The sequence below is a fragment of the Gopherus evgoodei genome, chromosome 3 (genome assembly GCF_007399415.2).
Source record: "Gopherus evgoodei ecotype Sinaloan lineage chromosome 3, rGopEvg1_v1.p, whole genome shotgun sequence".
Taxonomy (NCBI): domain Eukaryota; kingdom Metazoa; phylum Chordata; order Testudines; family Testudinidae; genus Gopherus; species Gopherus evgoodei.
The window spans coordinates 132534405-132558656 of NC_044324.1; the positions used below are offsets into that span (position 1 = coordinate 132534405).

At 40.4% G+C, this 24252-nt stretch overlaps 1 protein-coding gene across 1 annotated transcript in view; it reads left to right on the top strand.

Annotated features, from left to right (window-relative positions):
- Positions 1-24252, top strand: part of MAP3K4 (mitogen-activated protein kinase kinase kinase 4) — a 151962-nt gene that overhangs the window by 86711 nt on the left and 40999 nt on the right. The window contains 8 exon segments of the mRNA XM_030556695.1: positions 6388-6537; positions 7698-7859; positions 9019-9152; positions 14638-14716; positions 17923-17956; positions 17959-18000; positions 22127-22223; positions 23169-23285. Of these exon segments, the coding sequence (XP_030412555.1) occupies positions 6388-6537; positions 7698-7859; positions 9019-9152; positions 14638-14716; positions 17923-17956; positions 17959-18000; positions 22127-22223; positions 23169-23285 (815 nt within the window).

The following is a 24252-nucleotide window of genomic DNA, read 5'->3' on the forward strand; positions in this document are numbered from 1 at the left end:
TCAGGTTGGTTTGGCACGATCTACCTTTCGTAAAACCATGTTGTAATTTGTCCCAATTACCATTAATCTCAATGTCCTTAACTACTTTCTCCTTCAAAATTTTTTCCAAGACCTTACATGCTACAGATGTCAAACTAACAGGCCTATAGTTATTTGCATCACTTTTTTTCCCTTTCTTAAAGATAAGAACTATGTTAGCAATTCTCCAGTTGTACGGTACAACCCCTGAGTTTGCCGATTCATTAAAAATTCTTGCTAATGGGCTTGCAATTTCATGTGCCAGTTCCTTTAATATTCTTGGATGAAGATTATCTGGGTCCTCCGATTTTGTCCCATTAAGCTGTTCAAGTTTGGCTTCTACCTCAGATGAGGTAATATCTACCTCCATATCCTCATTCCCATTTGTCATCCTTCCATTATCCCTAAGCTCCTCATTAGCCTTATTAAAAACTGAGACAAAGTATTTATTTAGATATTGGACCATGCCTAGGTTATCCTTAACCTCCATTCCATCCTCAGTGTTTAGCGGTCCCACTTCTTCTTTCTTTTCTTCTTCTTTATATGGCTGTAGAACCTTTTACTATCGGTTTTAATTCCTTTTGCAAGGTCCAAGTCTACATGGCTTTTAGACTTTCTCACTTTATCCCTACATGTTCTGACCTCACTAAGGTAGCTTTCCTTGCTAATCCCACCCATCTTCCACTCCTTGTAGGCTTTCTGCTTTTTCTTAATCACCCCTCTGAGATGCTAGCCTATCCAGCTTGGTCTACAACTCCTGCCTGTGGTTTTTCTCCCCTTTCTTGAGATGCAGGCTTCTGACCGTTTCTGCAGCTTCAACTTAAAGTAATTCCAGGCCTCCTCCACATTTAGATCCACAAGTTCTTCAGTCCAATCCACTTTCCTAACTAATTTCCTTAATTCTTAACGTTAGCTCTTTTGAAGTCAAAAACCCTAGTCCCAGATCTATTTTTGTTTATCCTTCCATCTAGTTTGAACTGAATTAGCTCATGATCACTCGAACCAAGGTTGTCCCCTACAACCATTTCTTCTATGAGGTCCTCACTACTAACCAAAACCAAATCTAAAATGGCATCCCCTCTTGTTGGTTCTTCAACTACTTGGTGAAGAAATCCATCAGCTATCACATCCAGAAAAATCTGAGCCCTATTATTCTTACTAGCACTTGTCCTCCATTCTATATCTGGGAAGTTAAAGTCTCCCATGATCACACAATTCCCATTAGTGTTTACTTAATTAAAAATGTTAAAGAGGTCTCTATCCATATCCAAATCAGATCCCAGTGGTCTGTAGCACACCCCAAGCAGTATCTCAAGGGAGGCTCTAAGTAGCTTTCTTTCCCAGTGTGATTTTTGCCCAGACAGACTCTGTCTTATCCATTCCATCACTTCTTACTTCTTTACAGTTAACCTCATCATTGATATACAATGCTACTCCACCACCTTTGCCTTTATTTCTGTCTTTCCTAAACAGCACATAGCCTTCAATACCTGTACTCCAGTCATGACTACTATTCCACCATGTTTCTGTTATCTCTATAACATCAGTAGCTCTAGTTCCTCCATTTTGTTCCCTAGGCTCTTCGCATTAGTATACAGACATCTTAATTTTTGCCGTTTGGCTTCACTGACATTCTTTACCCGCTTAGGCACAGACATTCTACCACCAGCATCACCTGTTAGACTGGTGTCTACACCACCCTTCCTCCTTATGTCAATTCTTCTGTCCATGGCTGTATCCCCTCTTACTTTGTTTTCTTCCCTCTCAAGGTTAAATTCCGGCATGGAGATCACCTGGACATCTCCCAACCATCTCCCCCAAATTCCTAGTTTAAAGCTCTCTTAATCAGTTGGGCAAGCCTCCATCCTAGAAGTCTTTTTCCCTCCTTACTCAGGTGAAGTCCATCCCGAGAGAACAGCCTTCTGTCCATAAATGCTTCCCAGTGGCCATACATCCCAAAGCCTTCCTTATAGCACCACTGCCTGAGCCATCTGTTGATCGCCATAATCTTGTCACACCTTCGTTGCCCTTCTCTAGGAACCAGCAGAATCCCACTGAAGATCACCTGAGCCTCAATTTCCTTAAGCGTCTTCCCCAGTCTGGCATAGTCTCCCTTGACACGTTCCAGCGAGAATCTAGCTGTATCATTCGTTCCCACATGAAGGACAATCAATGGATTCTTTCCTGCTCCCGTTAGGATCCTTTTCAGCCTCCAAACTATGGCATCAGCCATTTCAATGAGGCAGGTATCCTGTTTGCAGTCATTGAGCCTTTCAATGGAGGTTCAACAGTCTATCCAGGACCTCCCATTCGATGACCTGGCACTGTTTTCTGAGCAAACAGACAATAAATTGCACAGCCTATAAGACTTGAGGGCTACCTTGCAAACCCTGAGCCTGTACACGCTGGGGCTAGCAAGGAAGTAGTTTAAGCTGCAACAGACCCATAGGTTTGGGAGCCAGTCTTGGTCAGAACCTTTCTGTGAGAAGGGCATGGGCTATAAGTGCCAGCAAGGCCACCAGCCAGCATCCTCTGCTCACTCGAGCTCCACCCGTCACCCACTGGGTGGTAAGCAGGCATTTTGAGAGTGCACTCGAGTGTGACCTTCCAGCCTGTGTCCTGGATCCTGCTCCCCTGTTATTTTCCAACTACCTGTCTCCCCTTTCTCCCTGCCTGGGCCTCTGTAATATCAGACCAGTGGGTCCTCAGCTCAGTAGCAGGGGGATATACTCTCCAGTTTATTTCTATCCCCTCCTCAAGTCCCCTTCCTTCTCCCCCGGTCCCTCTTCAGGGATCCTTTTCAGAGACATCTGCTCGCTCAGGAGGTGCAAGGCTTTCTGTAGGTGGGAAGTCCTGATTGTATTTAAGGGGCAAAGGGTTTGATTTCCTCTGTTTTTTAATCCCAAAGTCTAAAGGGGGTCTGCAACCCATCCTCGACCTGTGGAATCTTAACAAGTATTTCAAGAAGTTGAATTTTTGCATGGTCTCCCTGGCCTCCATCATTGCTTCCCTGGATCTGGGAAACTGATACTCTGCCCTTGATTTGAAAGCCACTTCCTTTTACATATCGATATTCCATAGTCACAGACGGTTCCTATGCTTCATAGTTGGGACTAAATAAAATAAAATAATAATTGGAGATATACCTATCTCCTAGAACTGGAAGGGACCTTGAAAGGTGATTGAGTCCAGCCCTCTGCTTTCACTAGCAGGACCAATTTTTGCCCCAGATCCCTAGGTGGCTCCCTCAAGGAATGAACTCACAACCCTGGGTTTAGCAGGCCAATGCTCAAACCACTGAGCTATCTCTCCCCCCTACCCACTACCAATATGCAGTGCTTCCTTTTGGCCTAGCAACAGCACCAAAAGTGTTTACGAAATGTATGTTGTGGTTGCGGCCTACCTCAGGGTTCAGGGTATCCAGATTTACCTATGCCTTGACAACTGGCTCGTCAAGGGCTGCTTCAGGGTCCAGGTCCAATGCAGCGTCAATATGCTGCAAGCCACTTGTCGAACTCTGGGCCTGCTGATAAATGAACAAAAATCAAAGTTAATCCCAGTCCAACAGATCAAGTTTATCGAGTCGGTACTTGACTCTAGCCGAGCCAGAGCATTTCTATCAGAGGCCAGGTTCAGGACAATGTCACATCTAATTGCCTGCATACCCACACATCCGCTCACCAGAGCCCGGGTCTTTCTCAGACTATTGGGTCATGTGGCAGCATGCATGTATGTAGTCTGCCATTCGAGACTCGGGCTTCACCCTCTTCGAATGTGTCTAGCAGCAGTCTGCTCCCCAGCCAGGCATCACCTGGACAAAGTCATCATGGTCCCTCTGAAAGTAATTACCTCTTTGCAGTGGTGGACCAACCCGAAGTTGGTGTTAGAAAGAGTGCTGTTCGAGAGCCCGTGACCCACGGTCTCCCTGTTATCGGATGCGTCTGACCTCGGTTGGGGAGTGCATCTCAGTATGCTGTGGACTCAAGGGACATGGTCTTGAGAGGGGTTCACATTACATATAAATGTCAGGGAGCTTATGGCCATACGACTAGCTTGTGGTGTCTTCCTTACACAGCTGTCCGGAGTTGCCCTATTCGCCACCAGACAGAACAGAAAGTGTCATCAGTTCTGTTCTCTCCGAGGCCTTGGCAGAGGCTCCCTTTCCAATGCTTTTCTCCTGTCATGGTTGGGAGACCTGATGTATGTCTTCCTGCCGATTCCACTTATCAGCAAAGTCCTCTTAAAAATCAAGAGTGACAAGGCACGAGTCATTATGATCACCCCAGCGTGGCCTTGCCAGCATTGGTTCTGAACGCTCATGGAACTGGCTGGGTTAGCTCTGTGGCTACTGCTCAGCCACCATGACCTACTCTTGCAGGATCATGGTCGGCTCCTGCACCTAAATCTTACCTCTCTCCACCTCACAGCTTGGATGCTGAGTCTGGAGGAACAGGCCTGCTCTAGTCAGGTACAGCAGATTCTCCTGGAAAGCAGAAAGCCCTCCACCAGAGTGACTTACATGGCAAAGTGGATGTGTTTCTCCTGTTGGGCTTTGGAGCACAACATCTCCCCAACCCAGTCGTCTTTGCAATCCATCCTGGGTTACCTGCTTCACTTAAAGCACTAGGGCCTTGCCTTCTCTTCGATCAAAGTGCACCTAGCAGCCATATCAGCCTTCCATCTTTGTGTCCAGGATAAATCTGTATTCTCACACAAGATGTTGATCAGGTTCCTGAAGGACCCTGAATGGCTCTTTCCACCTCCGGGACCCAGTCCCCAAGTGGGACCTCAGTCTAGTCCTCTCCAGGGTTCCCCCTTTGAGCCCATGGCGTTTTGTTCCCTTTCCCATCTGTCGTGGAAGATTTCATTCCTTGTAGCGATTACTTCAGTGAAGCGTGTATCAGAGATCAAAGCCCTTACTTCAGAGCCCCTACACGGTATTCTACAAAGACAGGGTCCAGCTGCGGTCCCATCCAGCTTTCCTGCCTAAGTGGTGTCACATTTCCATGTCAACCAGGATATCTTCCTCCCGGTATTCTGTCTGAAGCCTCACTTGACCAATGGGGAGAGGCGGCTGCACACTTTGGCTGTCCTACCTGGAATGCACCAATCCCTTCTGCTTATTGGCGCAGCTCTTTGTCACGGCAGCTGACAGGATGAAGGGCCTTCCAGTGTCCTATCAGACGATTTTGAATTGGATCACTGCCTGCATCCGTACTTGTTGCGACTTGTTGCAGGCTGTGCCTCCACCCATAGTGAAGGCTCTCTCAACTAGGGCTCAAGTGTCTTCTTCTGCCTTCCTGGCGCGTGACCCTATCCAAGACATCTGCAGAGCTGCGACGTGGTCTTCAGTACACACGTTCACGTCACATTATGCTATCGCTCAGCAGGCCAGAGATGACGATGGCTTTGGCAGAGCTGTGTTGCAATCGACACATCCATGAACTCCTACGCACCTCTGGTGGTACTGCTTGGAGTCACCTACAATGGAATGGAAATGAGCAAGCACTTGAAAAAGAAAAGACAATTACTTTTTTTTTTTCTTAACTGTTGTTCAATATGTGATGCGCATGTCCATTCCGTGACCTGCATTCCTTCCCCACTGCCGGAGTTTCCGGCAAGAAGGAGCGGAGGGTGGGGCGAGCCGGCGGCGCCCCATTTATCAGTGCATACATGCGTCACTCCAGAGGACGCCAGAGCCAGTCCCCTACCGATACCACTGAGGGAAAAACTTCTGGCACTGATGCATGTGGCGAGCACACACCTACAATGGAATGGACATGAGCAGCACATCTCGAAGAACAACAGTTAAGAAAATGTAACTGTGTTTTTTCCTGCTTAGAAAATGTTTGTTCGTGTTACTGAAGCCTCTTCTGTAGCATGAATGAAGTCTGCTTATTCCCAGCATTTATCACCTATTTGGGGTGACAGTGTAGTTATTTTGCTAACAGGTTAACTTTCTAAGTGTAACTGGTTGGTTTGAGAATTCCTTGGCACAGTTTTTCCCAAGCTTCTGAAATCTGAGCTCCCCTTCAGGAAGTGAAACCGTTTGTCTCCCTTGCAACCCAGTGGTGTGGTGTTAAAGCCCTACCCACCTTAATTTATGTATTTTATGCTTATAAAAATGATTCAGGAAACATACTACTAGTCAAAGCACAATTGCCTAAGAAGAACTCTTTGTGTAAATGTAGTATCCTTGTAGTATCAAAGAATAAGATTTATAATAATTTGGGTTCCAGAAAACATTTGGGAATAATAAAATTACCATTATGAGACAGCCTTTTCATAAAAATGGCTAGCAGAGCCTATTGTATCTGTAAGAACTTGACAGTATCATCTTTGGCAGTATGTTTAATCTTGTGTTCCTAGGTTGACAACCTCCTCTTTGTAGTCATGCAATCTGCCCATCTTGTGAGTCAGAGAAAAGCTTTCCAACAGTCTATTGAAGGGCTCGTATCTTTGCATCACGAACAGACATCCAGCCAGCCAGTCATTGCCAAAGCATTGCAGCAGCTAAAGGTAAGCAGCCTTCTAATTTATTTCCAGGAAAGTTGTTTATTATTTTATCATTTGAATCTCATTCACTGGTATACATTAAAACACAAATGGCTTAAAAGCTGTTGATGTGATTTGACTCCAGTGATGATGATAGACCAGAACTCTGGATTTATACTTTGTACAAGTTGTTGTAGGTTGTGTTTTCTGTCCAGTCTCCATTGTGTCACACAAATCACTTGTGAATGCAACTTTTGAGCAATATCATGTGCATGTACAAGTCATAGACTCTACACACACAAAAATAGGAAACCAGTCTGTACTACAGTAGACACGTGAACCAGGGCAAAACAAAATGTTTCATGTAAAGGGGTCACAGAGTTGAAATGAAGTAGATTCTCTAGTTCTTGCAAATTTCCTGTGTTCAAAATGTCAGAAAAACCAAACTTCATTTCTTTTATATATAATTATAGAGATGATGGAAAAATAAGGAGAATTTTCAAAACTGTGGACAGCAGATATTAAAATGCTTTTATGTGACATGAAAGTGGGTAGGCCTACAAAACCACAGAACCAATGGAAACGAGGATTTACTAATTGAAGATGTCATGGCTGTCCCCATATTTCCCACTGAAGTCAGTGGCACCCGTGCTCACACACCTACGGATAGAATTTGACTCTGTTGTTTTATATAGATAATAACAGTAGTGATCTTTTTCTAACTCAGCCAGCTCTTACTGTGAAATGTATTTTCTGAGAATGTGGCATTTATTAATTAGCCATTTATTTATTTCCCAGAAAACAATAGATTTTGGTCAGAATTTGATAAAAATAGCACTGTTGCCAAGAAACAGTATTTTAAGCAACTGTTTGGTTTGTATAGACCTGCATAAATTAAGAATTGTTGACTATATGAATAAAGTGCATCACCTGCTAAGTCACATAATTATAATTCATAATTGTCTTAACACATCTATGGGTGTACTTTCTTATAAAATCATCTTCTTATTACCGTGCCTTCATCTTCACCCAGGCATTTGTTTTGTCCACTCTTTGACTGTGTCTCCTTACAGTGCTTAGCATAATGGGACCCCAACTGCTTTGGGATTTTGGCACTACTGTTCTACAAATAATATTAATTCAGTATGTCTCTTCAGCTGAAGCTGACTTTTTTTGTTCTTCAGAGCGATGCTTTACAGCTATGCAATAAGATAAGCTGTGCCATTGATAGAGTTGATCGCATGTTCACTTCTGAATTTGATGCTGAGGTTGATGAGTCTGAATCCGCCACTTTGCAGCAATACTATCGAGAAGCCATGATTCAGAGTTACAATTTTGGGTTTGAGGTAAGTGAGCAAAATAGAATGCATTGTTTGTGGTAAAAAAATGTTTTTAGCATATTTTTTGGGGGGGAACTGATAAAATTCAACTCTTTCACTTACAAAAATTAGTGAATTATGCTTTTGAGTGAATTCTGTTAATTCTTATGAGTATATTGTGGTGCATTGCAAATCTTTTCATGGTGTGAAAATTAAAACTTTAGACTGCATAAGAGAGAGAGAGCAGATCTGTTGAATCTGCCAAACTCTCAAACTCATTGAAACTCTTGTTTTGGCAAGGCATTCCTAGTTGGCACTCTGAATTTAAAGTTTAGTCCTTTCAGGCTTTGTTGACAAATTTTTGCAGGAGGTCAGAAATATTCTGATGTGAACTGTGTCATTTGATCTTTCTCTGCCTCATTTTTTCTTTCTAGGCCCATACAAGCTACTATGTAAATACAAAATATTTTAATTTTTTAATGTTGAGCCCTTATTCTAAGGTTCTCTTTAAACCCTTTATGTCAGTGGATGCAGCTCATCAATGCCTGCCTTATTGCGCCAACTAGGAAATGTCAACTTCAGGCCATTTCTGATATATTTTCACTTGTTTGATTCCTTTGAATCCTTTATAGATACACCTTTGAGACAGTGCACACTTCACTATGTACAAGAGTCCTTGTAAGAATGGTCTTCTAAAACAGCCCATGTTCCTATTGAATCTTTTAGTGCACATATCTACTACGTATCCAAAGACTTTATTCTTTCCATGTACTACTTAAATTAAATTTGCCTGTAAGGTGTGAATATTACTCAATGCTAGTTTGAGACTTGATCTATACGATAGCAGAGCTGCGTATTGTTCCCATCTAGACAATATAATTCTTACTTGCTATGCGCATTGTTTAAAAGGAGTGCATGCATACACACAGTATGCCACATGGCTGAAATGCCACCTTTTTGTCTTGGTTCTTTTGCACTAAATGTCTTGTATTTGGTGCTTTCCCTCGAAGATATTGTTAAATAAATAATCATGCAAATTGTATGGATAGAATTAACTATATGAGTGTGACATGTGATCATGCTTTCTTGTAATGTTTTATTAGTGAGCAGATATTTCAGTAGATATTATATATAATGGTTTGATTTTAATTTTAATACTTGAAGGATAATTTTTAATATATTGTAGTACCACAAAGAAGTTGTTCGCCTGATGTCTGGAGAATTCAGGCAGAAAATTGGAGATAAGTATATCAACTTTGCCAGAAAATGGATGAATTATGTACTAACAAAATGCGAGAGTGGTCGAGGCACTAGACCCAGGTAATGGTTAACTGGGCACCGTATCACAATATGATGTGTTGCTCTTTTCTTAAATATTATGCGGGATATTTCTGCATTGATCAATGAATAATAGCTGCATCCCATCGTGAAATTTTCCATAGTAAAAGTACAATGCAAATTACTACCGAAACTGCTTAATGAGTTTTTCTTTCCAGACTCCTTGCCCTGAGTGTTAGCTGTCACAGAGGAGAGCGAGAAGAGATACCTGAGATAACTAGGGCCCAAACCATCCAAAGCTTTCAAATTAAGGGCTGACACCTTGATGGAAAATTACTATTTGGTCAGAAATAAGTAAAGATGGCAGAGCATTAGTGCAACATGCATTCTTTGGGGTGTCCTGGTTAGAAAGGTGGTGGTGTTGCATGGTGAATTACTATGTGTGCAGCATTGGATGACTTTTCCTCCAGTAAGAGTTCTTTGTATTAATCCAGCCTGAAGGTGACAAAAGTGTGGCTCACAAGTGACTAGATCTTCTTCTAACAGGGAAGATTGTGCAGTCTTCTAACTAGATGAAAATGATAGAAATCATTTTACCATTGTTTGATATTCAGGGGCAACGAGAAATCTACCAAGACCTTGGGACTACATACTATTTTGAGCATTGGATGACGGGTCTTTGGATGAGGGTGTGGTCATAGTTCTTCGAGTGATTTTCACATGTCCATTCCACTTCAGGTGTGTGCATGCCCAGTGTATCAAAGTTGGAGATTTTTCCCTTAGTTGCACCTGTCAGGGCGGCACATGCATGCGTGTGCCTTTGTGGCTTTGTACTGCTGTGTGATGTATTTCCCTTTATGCCACCCCTCTGCCCTTTGTACCACCCTTGCGCTCTCTCATTTCCTTCTTACTGCCCATGTTGGTAGTCTGAGTGTGTTGACTTGCTTTGCAAGTGTTTTCCCCATCAGGTAATTTGTTCTCTTGTATGTAATTAGTGTATTCATCCATAGTTAGTTAGCTAAATATTTAGCGTAAATTTCATTGTTGTTTTACTTAATTTGAATAGAACATTTGCGAATCAACACACTAAGTACTAACTCCCAGTGCCAGGGTATGCCTCAGTCTCTCGACTTTAAGGCTTACACCAGCCGCAGTAAGTCTATGCTGGTGAGTGAACCTCATTCCAGGAGTCTAAAGTGCTTCAGGGAGGATCACATCAGGGACTGTCAGATCTTCTGGGACTTCAAGTCCTGGACTAGAAAGGATAGGGAGGTGAGACTAGGTAACCTTTTCATGGAGTCCACCTTGCATCCATCATTTGAACCTTCCCCCTTAGGATAGGTACTGAGCACTTCTTCCATCAGAAGTGCTCCTCCAGACATAGCATACTCTTGGGACTGTTCCCCTTCCCCAATGTCCAGGAAGGAGCATAAAACACATGCCTCAAAAGTATGCCCGGTTTCTCCACCAAATTGAGGTCTTTGGTACTGTCTGCCAGCAAGAAAGCTGAATGGTAAGCTAGAGTGTCCTCCAATGATTGACAGATCCCACTACCGACTTCATCTTGTCCAGGGTTGTTGACTCCATCACCGGTGCTGTTGAGACTGACCCTACTGTGGTATCACCCCTTCAACGCAACAGCCTCAGGGGGAACCTCGTGGTAATGACAACACTGAAGGCTTATGCTGTGGCCTGAGATCTGCTATGCCTCTTGGAACTGGGTGCTCCAGCAGTACAGGAGACAAGTCATCCAGTACTGATATATCTTCAGTCTTTGTTGGAGTTACCTGCTAGTAAGGTCCAACCCTCGGTACCAGCGTAGCCAACTTCAGACAGTCCAGTGCCTCCTTGCTTGGTGCTGTCTAGAGGCAAGCCAAGTATGCTGTCTCTGGTACCAACATCTTTGGATACATACCACCAGTCTTCAGCACTGCATAATACCACGTCTCCCTAGTTGGGTGGCTCGGGTTCTTCTTCAGAGTCTGCTATCGGCTCCTGTGCCCCTCTGTCTTGGAATAGAAGGTGTCATTCACCTTCATCAAGAGGATTATGCCCCTGGTATCTGACAGGTGTCACAGTGGTCCAGGGACATGGATCCTTGGGCTGATAGAGGTTAGGCTCCAATACTCTACTATGGTTGTATTGGAACCCATGGGATTTCCCCACCACCAACAAATCATTCCCAGTTCCTCTGCTCTCCAGATCTCTGAGCAAATGATGGGATAGCTATCATGAGGCGTCTCAGGAAGTTACCCTGGTATCCACGCCAATACTGAGGAACAACCTTCCATGCCACAACTTACACCTGGGGAGGTACAGGAGAACTCTAGCTGAACCTTCTTTACACTTGTCCTCTTCATCTGATGAGATAGTGTTGTCTAGATTGTCCTCCGTTCTTCAGGATGACTGCAGGACCTACTAAGAGCTCCTAAGGAAAGTTACTTCCTCTCTGGATACCTGGGTTGAGGTAATGCAAGAGAGTTCCAATAGACTGGTGGACATACTGAGGTCAGCAGAGCCTTCCTGTCTTCCTCTACCTATAAATGAAGCCATACTAGAATCTACAAGATTGCTGTGGCAAACACCCTCTCTCTGTCACTGACAGTCAAGAGAACTGAGTGCAGGTATTATGTCCCTTCTCAGGGCTCTGAACATTTCTCACTCATCTCTCACTAGGTTCTTTGGTTGTCTTGGCAGTAAATGAAAACGCGTGTCAGGGATGGCCATCTTCTACCCCAAAGGATAAAGAAGCAAAAACGCTCAACTTTTTCAGAAGGAAGATTTATTTCATTGCTGGCCTGCAGTTTCATATCTCTAAAGTGCAAGTCTTGCTGGCAAGATATGATTACTATCTCTGGGATAATGTTCTCATGGACAAGTAAACAGAGGATGCTAGATAAGAGTTCCTGGCTGTCTTGGATGAGAGTAAACTCATAGCTAAGACTTCTCGCCAAACTACGTAAGATGGGGCAGATTTGTCAACCAGAACTATTGCATCCGCAATAATGATGTGCAGGCGTACATGGCATCAATCCTCTGATCTTCCACAGGAGGTCCAGCAGACTATACAGGATCTTCTTTGTGAGGGCCCCACCGTATTCTCACAGCAGACTGAGGAGAAGTCTCAAAGACTCCAGGACTACATTGAAATCATTGGGGATTTACTCTCCATTCCCTATAAAGAACCAAATTCTCTCTGTCGAACCAACAATACCCACCTTTCATGCCTACACAAGCTTGACCACTCCAGGAAGAAAGGGGGAAAGCTACAGGATGAGCCGTCCTCATGCTCATTTTATGTCTTTGTCCAAACCTTCTGGAGAATCCAGAAAGACCAATGTGTTTGACTACCTTGTTGAGGGCAAAATATCAGTCTGTCTTGGGCTACTTTCTCCTACCCCTGTTTTTTCCAGCAGCTTAGCCCACTTTCAGTGTGCTTTAGGCCTATTTTACCACAGACCAGTGGGTTCTAAGCACAGTGGAATGGGGATACACTTCAGATTTTCAGTCTTTCTCTGTCCCTCTTCAGAGACCTCCTGTGTGAAGTCCAGTCTCTCCTCCATTTGGGAGCCATGGAGGAAAAGGATTTTATTCAATTTACTCCCTGATCCACCTCAATCAAGCGGTATACTTACCAACTTTCCTAAGCCCCATTCTCCTCAGGATGAAGAGAGACTCCATACCTGGAAGTTAGAAGGATGTTAGTGTTTTATTTGGACAGAACTAGGTCTTTTAGGTCTTCCTCCCAGCTGTTTGTGATGGTTGCAGAGAGGATGAAAGGCCTTCCAGTCTTGTTCCAGAGAATCTCATCCTGGATTTCTGAGTAGTCTGTCAGTCACTGTTCAGGTAGACTCTGAAACGCACCTCCAGATTGAACTTCTTGTGACTCACCTGAAGTGGCATGGACATGTGCAATGGCTCAAAGAAGGGAAAAAAATGATTACTTACCTGTTCTGTAATTGTTGTTCTTTGAGATTTGTTACACTTATCTGTCCATTAAGAAGGAACTGAGGGCATCAGGGACAGCCCTGCCCTTTAAACCACTGTGCAGCAGTATGAGGCAGAAGAGTTTTCATGTTCTGCCCCAACAGATACCGCTAAGGGAAGAATCTGACTGTTGTACTGGACTCACACACACCTAAAGTGAAATGTGTGTGCAACACATCTCAAAGAATAACAGTTACAGAACAAGTAACCGTTTTTTCCTGTAACTACTCGAAGTGCTTTTTTCTTCTTGCCAACTTCACCTCCTTCCCAGATTTAGCTTAAGCCAGCTTTCTTGCATCCATATTCCAGTTTTATGCAGATGTTTGGATTGTTGGGCGTAGGATTGTCTGCTCTGAATGTGAAAGATTTAGGCTTGGGTGTTATCAGCATATTGTTGGCAGCGTTGCCCATGATGTATCTCAATCTCCCCATATGTTCAGTAAGAGGGGTGACAAGATTGAACCATGTAAAACACCACACCTCAGAGCTCTTGAGGAGGAAGGCAAGCTACCCATCACCCTACTCCCAGATTGATCAGGAGAATTGGGACAGCGGACCTAGCATAACTGCACCCTCACTTGGCTTCCATAGATGGTACAGCAGTATTTTGTGATTGTTGATGTCAGAAACCTCTATAGGATTCAGTCACTTTTGAATGAATGTCTCATGCAGATTACAGCTTGAAAGAGATCATCCACAAGTGACAACTGCACTCCTTAGTGCTTCAATCTGAGCTGAAACCCAATTGGAATAGGTATATAATATTAATACTGGTCAGATTCTGCTTAAGTCTACATGCTAGTACCATGTCTTTGATTTTGCCCAGAAAGGAGTTGTTGGCAACTCCTTTAATAAGGAGTCACTAAGATCTTATGTTGTGGGCTGGGCACTTTAAAACATATTGTGGGGAATTCATATGTACTTCTTAAAACATTAGTGGGCTGAGGTGTATAACCAGGCCTGAAGAATGTAGCCTACTATCTTTATTTGGTGACATCCATATTAAAGGTCCCAAACTCAGAATTTCATGTCCATTTACCACCTGGCTAAAGATTAACCCCTTAGCAAAAGCCAGGTACTTCACTCTGTACATAAATCCAAACTGTTATACAGAACTTTTGTTAATATATGCAAGTAAACAGCAGTCATTGGGTATGTCCACAATGCAAAAATAAACAAACAAACCCGCAACAGTGAGCCACAGAGCCTGGGCCCGTTGACTTGGGCTTGCTCTATGGTGTCAAAATAGCAGTGTAGACATTTGCATTTGAGCTAGAGCCTGTGCTCTGAGATACACATCTGCCTTGCAGGGTTTGAGATCCTGGGCTCCAGTCCGAATCTGAACATCTGTGCTGCTGTCCTGTAGTGTGAATCCTGCAAGCCCAAATCAGTTTATCTGGGCTCTGAGACTTGTTGCCAAGAGTCTTTTTTGGCAGTGTAGACATACCCATAACCATGTATATTAAGATAAGTCACTAGAACTCATGTGACGTTTATGTAATTGTTTTTAGCTAATGAACAATTATCTTCTGCTTGACAGGTGGGCAACACAAGGTTTTGATTTTCTTCAAGCCATTGAGCCAGCCTTTATTTCCGCTCTGCCTGAAGAAGATTTCTTGGTACGGAATTAATTGTTCTCACATTGCAGCCCAACCTGCTTCCAGTTCAGTTTCAGTCAAAATCTATTGTCTGTCTGTTATCAGGGATATTTTCTGTGCTCTTACATCTGATTAATTATTGTTCCGAGACTGTTCTATATAAATCTAAATGCTGATTACTCTGATTTAGCTTGCAAAATTCTGAATAGTGCATACTAATGACATCAATATACAAAAAAATAAAATTGTCATGTCATGTTTCTGCAGTACTGAAGCCTTTGTGTAGTAACTACATTCACAACCTGAGATACTTGGCAGCAGTTTGCTGATGAGCTATTAATTTACACTCAACCTAGTATTGCTTTCTATTGGATGCTCTGAAATGTATCCTTAATAGCCCTAGTTCATGTATGGCGCAAAAACAAAACATTACAATCTAACTATATTTCTTGGCTAAATCGTACTAATGTACAAGATTTAAAATTTGAATCTTGCCTTGTTACTGTTAAATTATGTGGTAGAGCACAGTTTATGTTTGGTTTTGGGGGGCAGAGGTTGTTTTGTTTTTGTAAAACAGAATCCTGGAAGCTTTAGTTCTGCAATCTGGTATGTTTTAGCTCTCCGGTGAAAGTGAAAGTACAACCCCCACAAAAGTAACAGAACACAGAGAATAATACTGATGTCGATTGATTTGTCTGCATTTATTTAAAGAAAAGGACAGGTTATTAAAAGTAATGTGACCAGAAGCCTGTCCCACAGTCACTATATCATTATCCCTGCAGCATTTTTCAGCTGTACTGTTTCAGGAGGCAAAAGAGCATTGATCCTCAGTGGTAACACACTGTAGCTGAGCCACTGTTAATTAGGAAGCAGATCATTATGAACAAATTAAAGAAATACTAGGATACAGTAATCTTATTAAATAAATACTGAAACTATAGCATTCATCCTTTTCCTTTAATATTATATTTAAAACTAAACTGGCTTTTAGCACAAAAATCCTGAAGCAGACTATATTGCAATGTTTGCATTGCTGGGAAACATAGTGTTTTTAAAAAATTCCTGTTCTCTTTAAATATGATCTTGATAAGCTTGAGCATCATGGCTGATTATGTCACACAAAATGTAAAGTTCTAGCTTTAAAAACTAGCCCCAGCCTGTTATTTTTTCCCCAACTTTGATGCAGTTTCTGTTGTATCTATAACAGTTTGATGGATAGTACAAGTATTTTTTTTTTTAAATAATCTAGTTGTCCTGGCACCTTCTGATGTGATCTCTTCAGTTCTCAAGCTCAGTCAATATTTGAATCAGAGACTTCGAGAAAACAAATATAAAGTGGTTTTGGTGCTTTACAATCATAGTATTCTTTCTGTGAATGTGTATGGAACCAACACCTCAGCTAGTCTTAAGGGGAGCATTGTATAGTGTGGGGAGCTATTTATAGGATAAACCTGACCACTTGTGGTTGTTGAAGATAACTTGGCACTTTTTGAAAAAGTGGGATTTGCAATGGGAACTGCACACAAAACATCAAGAGAATACCCTAGTAACATTCAGGGTAGCTGAGCTAATTCAGACCTGGTGTAAATAGAAAAGACGGAGTTGAAGTCAGTGGAGGTTGTGCCATCTTACACCCGGTTTCAGTTTAATAGATTTTACAGTCAGATGGGACCATTATGCTCTAGACTTATCTCCTGTATAACACAGGCCATAGAACTTCACAGAGGAATCCCTTTGGCAACACGAAACTCTCTGTTTTGAGCTATCTATATATATTTTAGAAAGTTATCTTGATATAAAGATTTAAAGTCTTCAAGTGATGGAGAATCTATCACAGTCCTTGATATTTTCTTCCAATGGTTAATTACCCTCACTGTTAAAATACATCACTTTATTGAGGTCTCAGTTTGTCTAGTTTCAGTTTATTATGCCTTTGAATTGCTGGAGGCATTTTAGCAAGGTGGAATAGTGTTTGTCTATATTATGACCCTCACAGCAGTTGTACTGAGCACAATTAAAAACATTAATAAATTTGTCCCCAGAAGATACCTAAGATAGTGAAGCATTAGTATACCTGTTTTACAGATGAGGAAACTGAAATATAGAAAGATTTAGTAACTTGTCCAAGTTCTCTCTCACACTATGTAGCATCCCAGTTCAGTGCCTTAACCCCACAAGACCAATCCTTTCTTTACAGAATTGCTGATGTTGTGGGTGGACAGAAGAGCTTACACTTAACAAAAGCAATTTTCTGGGTCAGTGTTGAGTACTATATCTCAGAGTGAACAGTATCTTTGAAAGTTGTCAGCCAGATCTAATACTTACCTCTGTGACATACAACACTTTTTTTTTTGTAAGATAATGAAAATAAGGCAGTTTATTCAGTAAACATGATACTTAGTTTATGGTCTTTGTCAATGCTTGCATATAACTCCTACTAGGATTATAGTAAAGAAGGGCTGTTTTTTGTATTTCATTGTTCATGCAGTGTTGTTACAGCCATGTTAGTCCCAGGATATTAGTAGAGAGATGAGTGAGGTAATATCCATTATTGAACCAATGTTTGTTGGTGAGAGAGTCAAGCTTTTGAACTTACGTAGAGCTGCTCGTCAGGTCTGGTCAGGTTTCCCAGATCTGTAGAAGAGCACTGTATAAGATGGCAAGCTTGTCTCTCTCACCAACAGAAGTTGGTACTATAAAAGATATTACCTCACCCAGCTTCTTTCTATCACTGTTCAGTCTTTTTAACTACTTAATTCTGGCAAGTCCATTGCCGGACAGGAGTGTCTAGCAATGAAATCCTAACTTTTGGCTCCAGAGATTTAACTTAATGGAACAGATAGAAGTAGTAGTATCACACGTGACAGATTATGTATGTATTAGTACATTTTAAGCAATAACATCCTGCCTTTGTGGACTTCACCCCAGGATAATTGACTGTTAGAGAAATCATGTTGTAGTCATTGTCTAAGCTACCTCATACATTTACAAATATATTTTGGTTAGCAGCATACATAACTATATAGGTCATATCTGTTGTGAAGAAATGTATTTTGAGGATTTGGGATTTTTGTGTCTGAAGACAAATTTAAAGGCTTGATCAAAATTGGAAAAACTAGTAAGCCAAATTTTCTCCAAATCTAGATAATTTTTTTTAGCAATTATCTTGTGTAGTGTACAATATCATAACTTTTTTGTTTGTTTGTTTGTTTGTTTCCCTCTCCTAGAGTTTACAAGCTCTGATGAATGAATGCATCGGCCATGTATTGGAAAACCTCACAGTCCTATTACAGGTTTGTACATTGGTAAGACAGCAGTTCCTGGCATTACTTCTGGAACTTAGCTACTGTAGTTGTATAAATAAATTTGAAAAATAACAATTTAGACTCATAGACTTTTAAGGTCAGAAGGGACCATTATGATAATCTAAATTTGATTGCAAGTTCATTTTAAAACTTGTTAAAGTTAACAATAAAAAGGTACTTTTAAAGCTTTTCCTGGTTGTTCTTATATGAATATTACTGTCTGAGTCATCATTAAACTGTGGAAGTGTTAACACAAGTAATGTGTCAAATGACGACAGTCCATATTTTCAGGTAGTGGGTTTTGTTTGTTTGTTTTTTCAAGTAAATCACTCAGGTGATTCCTCTGACTAATGGCGAGTCTACACTACAGAATTAAGTTGACCTAAGTTTTGTTGAGTACAGCACTGCAGTAATTAAATCGCTTTTGCATGTCCATGCTACGCTCCTTGTGTTGGCAGTGTGCGTCCTCGGTAGGAGCGGTGGCACTGATTTAAACTGTTTGTGTAGGGCATTGTGGGATGGCTTCTGAAAGGCAGCAACAGTCGATGTAAGCAACACAGTATCTACTCTGACACCTGCGTCACCTAAGTGCTCCGCCTCTCATGGAGGTAGAGTTTCTTAAGTCAGTGTAGTGGGGGAGTAACATTAGAGGGAGCTACATTTTAGTGAAAACACTTACAGAGTTAGGTCGATGTAAACTGCCTGTAGTGTAGACCAAGGCTAATTAGTGTCTTAATGGCTCACAATAGAGTTCCATCAAGTCTTCAGAAGAAAATATTATGGGCTGTGAAGAGTTACAGCTTTGGGGAAAGTCAGGGCTCTATAAGGCCTCTACTGTAGTTGATCCATTGCAGATAAGAATAGAAGAGTAGGAAAGAGTGGCTACAGCAGAATTCAGATTCAAGTCAGAGGCAAATGTTTGTACGAGCAAACTAATTATTCTAATATAGATATTATTCAGTTGGGGGCTTGTCTGCAATGGCAAGTTACTGCATGGAAAGTCAGGGTCTGATATACCAGAGCAGCTCTTTGCCATGCAGTAATGTCTTGAGTGGATAATGCTAAAATGCACTGAAAGCCAAGCCATATTCCAGGACTTCCAGTGCACTGTAGCAGTGTCCACAAGTGGACATTACCATATGGCAAGCGGGTACACTGCAGATTCGTATCCTGGATTGCCACACCCGTAACTTGCCATGTAGACAAGCTCGAGTGATTTGGTGTGTTCTGTGGAGCAGTTTCCTTGCAATGCATTTTTTATTTGTTTATTTTTATATTTCATTGAAGCTTTGTAGACACAAGTGATAATGCAGATATTTAAATTGTTTGAAAGAAGCTTTGAATGTTCCTTGTTGTTTGATCCAGTTAACACAAAACAAAAATTTACTAGATCTAAAATGAGCTACTTCCCATGTGGGCTCATAACCTCCCATTGAAGTATATAAATATGGCATTGTATCCTTGTTTACAAATCTACTTCTTGCCTAAAGTTACTATTTCATTCCCAACTAGATATTATTTCCATGTAGCGAGTGTCATAAAATTATGCCAATTTATTTTTTAAAAGAAAAATTTTAATATTACATTAGTTTGCATTGAACATCTACTGGTTGTAAATATTTTCATAAATAAGATTATCTAATGACTAATAAATAAGTCTTCTTACATTTATTTTGGTTTAGTATTAAAAATGATTTCTATTTATTTGTTAAAATAATCGTATTCAGACGTGATTCTGGATAAAGAGTATACAGCAATATGTTTGTAATTACCATCTACAAGGGGAATAGGTTGGAAACCATTTGAAAGAGCCAAAGTTAAATGTTAATCTGTATAAAATGTTGATGCTGTAGCTGCAGGCTATTGTGAATATCTTTATTAATTGTATGGCCTAAGAAAATGAAGTGTGATTCTTTTGTAAAACATAGATTACAAGAAGAATTGCCAAATTGGTAATTCAGTGCATTTAAAATTATCATCAGCTATATTATTGACTCAGAACTTTAAACTGAAGTAAGCAAATGTTAATTGCAGAGTTTTTCTTTGATGTTGCTATTCAGTAGTGTTGCTACAACAGTAGAGATGTGACATTCTGTTAGGCTTTAAATGCAACCAAACTGCCTTGCCAACAGAGTATTTCTGATTGTACCTGAAACTCTTGTAAACCTTCTTGTGATTTGTCAAGGTTAAAAATGCCCTTTGTTAAAAAGGTAAACCTCTGTGTTGTGGTATTTCATGCATGAGGAATATTAACATTTTTTCACACACATATTTCTATCTTATGTCCTTGTAGGAGACTTCTGTGCTGATGTCTGGTGCAGTACTTCCAGTATCTTTGTTAGATTTGGGAAGATATAACTTCCAAAATCATTTTGGCTGCTTACTGCCCACACTGCAATTATTGTTTCATTTTAGCACCTTCGTTGCGGTTAAGAATACTATCTAGTAATTTCTCTCATTTCCTGCCTCCTTGCCAGTGCAATTAGTCATTGTTAGACATTCGTAACTCTCATTTTTCCTGAAGTTGCATCCTGGTCCCTCATGTTTTCACATAGTCTTGACACACTTCACATGTGTTAAGGCACAACATGGAGTAGGGGGCATCTGCTGGTTTTGAAAGCGTAAGCAACTCTTCCACACCATGATGAATGAGGGCAAATGGGTTTAGATGGCAGGGGGAATAAAGGGATCAGAGGAAAACAGGAGAAGGAGGAAGCATAGGTATTGTGAAAAGTACAAAGAAGTGGCATTGTGAAGAGAGAAAGTAACACGGTTGAGCTGAAGATATCACACAGGGAGGGAAGCAGTAGTAGTACAACTGGAGGAAAAAGCATTATCCCTTTGAGTTGTTTTAAGTTCCGTGAATTTAATATCAAAATAGAACACTTATTTGCAAGTAACAAAAAAAGATAAAAAACTTTACTGCAAGTATCTGTGTTCAACTGACTGTGACTGTAAACAGGGTATAAGGTTCAGTGTGTGTGTGTAAGTCTTTGCAGTATTGGGATAAAACACAGTGTTTAATGTACAGAATGATAGTGATATACCATATCTAACTTCTTTAAAAAGGAAGTGTCCAACTTTTTGGTTAGTTGCACAATATTAATTATTCATTTTGGTTGCTGGGAGGTATGTTTTTTATGATGGCAGGGTAGCTGACTCCTGTTGTGATCCCCGTGTCTGCAGATCACATATCAAATGCGTAGTTTGAAAGAAAAATGAGCAGTGGCCTTCTTGAGTCTAGAGCTGGGGTTCATTTTATTATCATCAGACCAACAATTTGGGTTGTAAATTTACAAGCTACTTCTCTGTCCACATAATCCTTATCCCACTCTGTGTTTTCCTTTAGAATGGAGTTGTTAATGTACAATAAAAACTATTTAGAATAACTCGATGAAGTGTTCTGTGCTCTTCATATAAGCCCTTAGATTCACAGTGAAACTAGTTCAGAGATGAGACTAATGTTCATTTTGGTTAAAACAATGGTTTTAGCATGTATATGAGCCCAAATACTGAAACACTTGCAAATGCTGCTTCAGCCATTATTTGGCTGACAACTTTTGGTACTGATAAAAGTATTTTATTTAGCTTACTGCATATATGCATGGCATTTGATCAGCATGCTTTGCTTTTTATAGTTGTCTAGAAAATTAATATTTCTGATACCAAGAGCATCTTATAAAGCAATAGTGTTGGCATTATTCAGTTTTTAACATTGTTTATTTACCGCATAAAAAGTATTAAATTAACCCTCTCCTGTGAAGTTGAAAAAATGAAAATACAGTTACAGTATTTTCATTAGATGCACATCCTGTTAACAGCTATTTTTCATTCCCTTGATTGTTTTTATGGCTGTTTATATTTTATAGAAACCTGATGCTGAAAGTTACTAGTATGATTAGTGTTACCTTTATAAGTGATTTATTTTAAATTTGTTTTTTGGGTTTTGTATCTACAAAAGCAATAAAATATTTTGACGTAAATAGAAGCTGAATTTATATTATATTTGCTTGATTTGTGGGGGAATCTTTAACAAAATCACCTAACATCATTATTTTTTAAATTTTCATCACAGGTGTTTTTTCTGACATATAATAATTTCTGTGTTGACTTTTACCATTTGCAGCTATTCATCGAAACAGTCCTCGTCCTGTAAAGGTACCTCGATGCCACAGTGATCCACCAAATCCTCACCTTATCATCCCAACTCCTGAAGGGTTCAGGTATTCAACACTTGTCCAGATTCTTAACTGTCAGCTTTCTTTCATTGAAAGTTTGATGTTACTGAAGCTGTTTGTTTAACTCTGGAACTGAATATTGTTTCTTTAAAATATTTGTTCTGATAAAGCCAATACTTCTGTTTTTGCGAGAGGAAAATCAAGGAGATTTTTTAAAAAGTGTGAAAGAAATCTGTGTTTTAAAGGCATGCTTTTGGAGATGATGCATTTTCTCATTGTTTAATCTTTGATTGCTGCATGCTTTCCAACTTTAAAGTCATTCTTTGTTTCCTTCTTTACAAAATTGCTTTGGGAAAAGAATATTTTATAATGAGATTCAGTATTTTAAATTCTGGTAGTTCACTAGCTTTTTCCCTTCCCCTGAGTGAGTGAGCATGTAATGCCTCTGACTTTGCTTCTGTAGTTTAGTTTACATGAGATTTTCAAAGATAACATCCTTGAATATGGTGGCATTTCTGTATCTTAGTGTTTAAATAATTTTCAAACTATATTCACATAATTGTTTCCCATTAAAAGTTTTGGTCTAGAAATAGGGCAAAAAGTTAAAAGCTTCCAAACTAATTTTGCCATTCAGCCTTCCAAAATAAAGGGCTATATTTTCCAAAAGAGCTGTAGCCCAGCCTCAGGATATGGATCCAAAATTTTTCAAAACCAGGTATTTACACACACAAATTGGGAGCTATTCTAGAGGTAACTGTTGAAATGTTGGCCTCTTAACATATTAGGTGATTGTTTGCCCATTGACTACTTTTGGGACCAATTTTTTTTTCTTTTTCTTTTTTTGGTTAAAATAAATTAACTTTTCCCCCACATGAATAAACTTTGAAAATTGACACTGTTTTTGATTGTTTCGCTATCTTATTTTTAAATTAAATTTTCAACTCCATCCACTTTTTCAACTGTTTCCTGAAGTCTTTCTTCTCATCGCAGCACGCGGAGTGTCCCTTGTGATGTACGGAACCATTGCAGCGCTGCTGTCAGTCGCCCCGCTCCCATCAGTAGCGACTCAGCTCAACCAAAACCTGTCAGCAGTGCAAATGATACCAGGTAGTTCCACTCCACAACGCAGAAGTCTCATTCTGTTTACATCACCCATGCAAATTGCTCCCATTAAATACATTAGATAATTTAAACAGTGAAATTCCATCCCATCATGTGCTCTGTTCCAGTGGCTTTTTCAGCTGTGTTCCAGTTCTGTGAAATTATTATACTATAGAAGTGCATGTTTATAAGTCTGCACTGAGCTAAAACAAGATGGTAATTTGAACATACAGTTTTCACCTTACATATTGGTCAAAAGACTGTATATTAATTTATGCAGTAAAAATACTCTTGCAGTTAACATATGCCATTCAGTTCCTCAGTAGATTAGCTTTGATAGGTTTATTAGTAATTGGTAAATGTTCCCTGCACATGTCTTTCTAAAGGAGGTTTTTAATATGCAAAATAATCAGCTTATTGTTTACAATTAAATTGTCAGAATTTTAATATAATACAGAATTGGGGGGAAATGATTTTTAGTGAAGAAAAATACTTGTGAAAATTTCCTGGTGGCAAATACAGAGTACTAAAAATAAGTTTTGTGGGTGGATTTCTACCTGTGGTTTCTTTACCTGTGCAGAATAAGAACATGACCAAAGATGGCTTTCATTTTCAGAGTGGTACCATTTTCAAAGAATGTCAGTAAATTGCTGGACAAATCTATTCCAGTATCTTCCCATTATCAGGCTTGCAACATTGGTGTCACATTTTTCTTTGTCCCCTCACATCTGCTGTTGGTTCCTCCTCAGTATCCTGACCACAAAAATCCTTGTTGATGTCTTGGTAATCTCTTGCCTCATCTACTGCAATCTTATCTTTTCTGGCCTCTCCTTACTCCCCTGCAGTCTATCCAGATAGTTGCTAAAGTCATCCTCCTCTCCTGATTGCTGTCACTTGCTCCTCCTTGCCTTCTGCATCAAGTTCAAACTCCTTGTTCTCATGTTCAAGTGTCATCCTACTCCCCCACTCCATA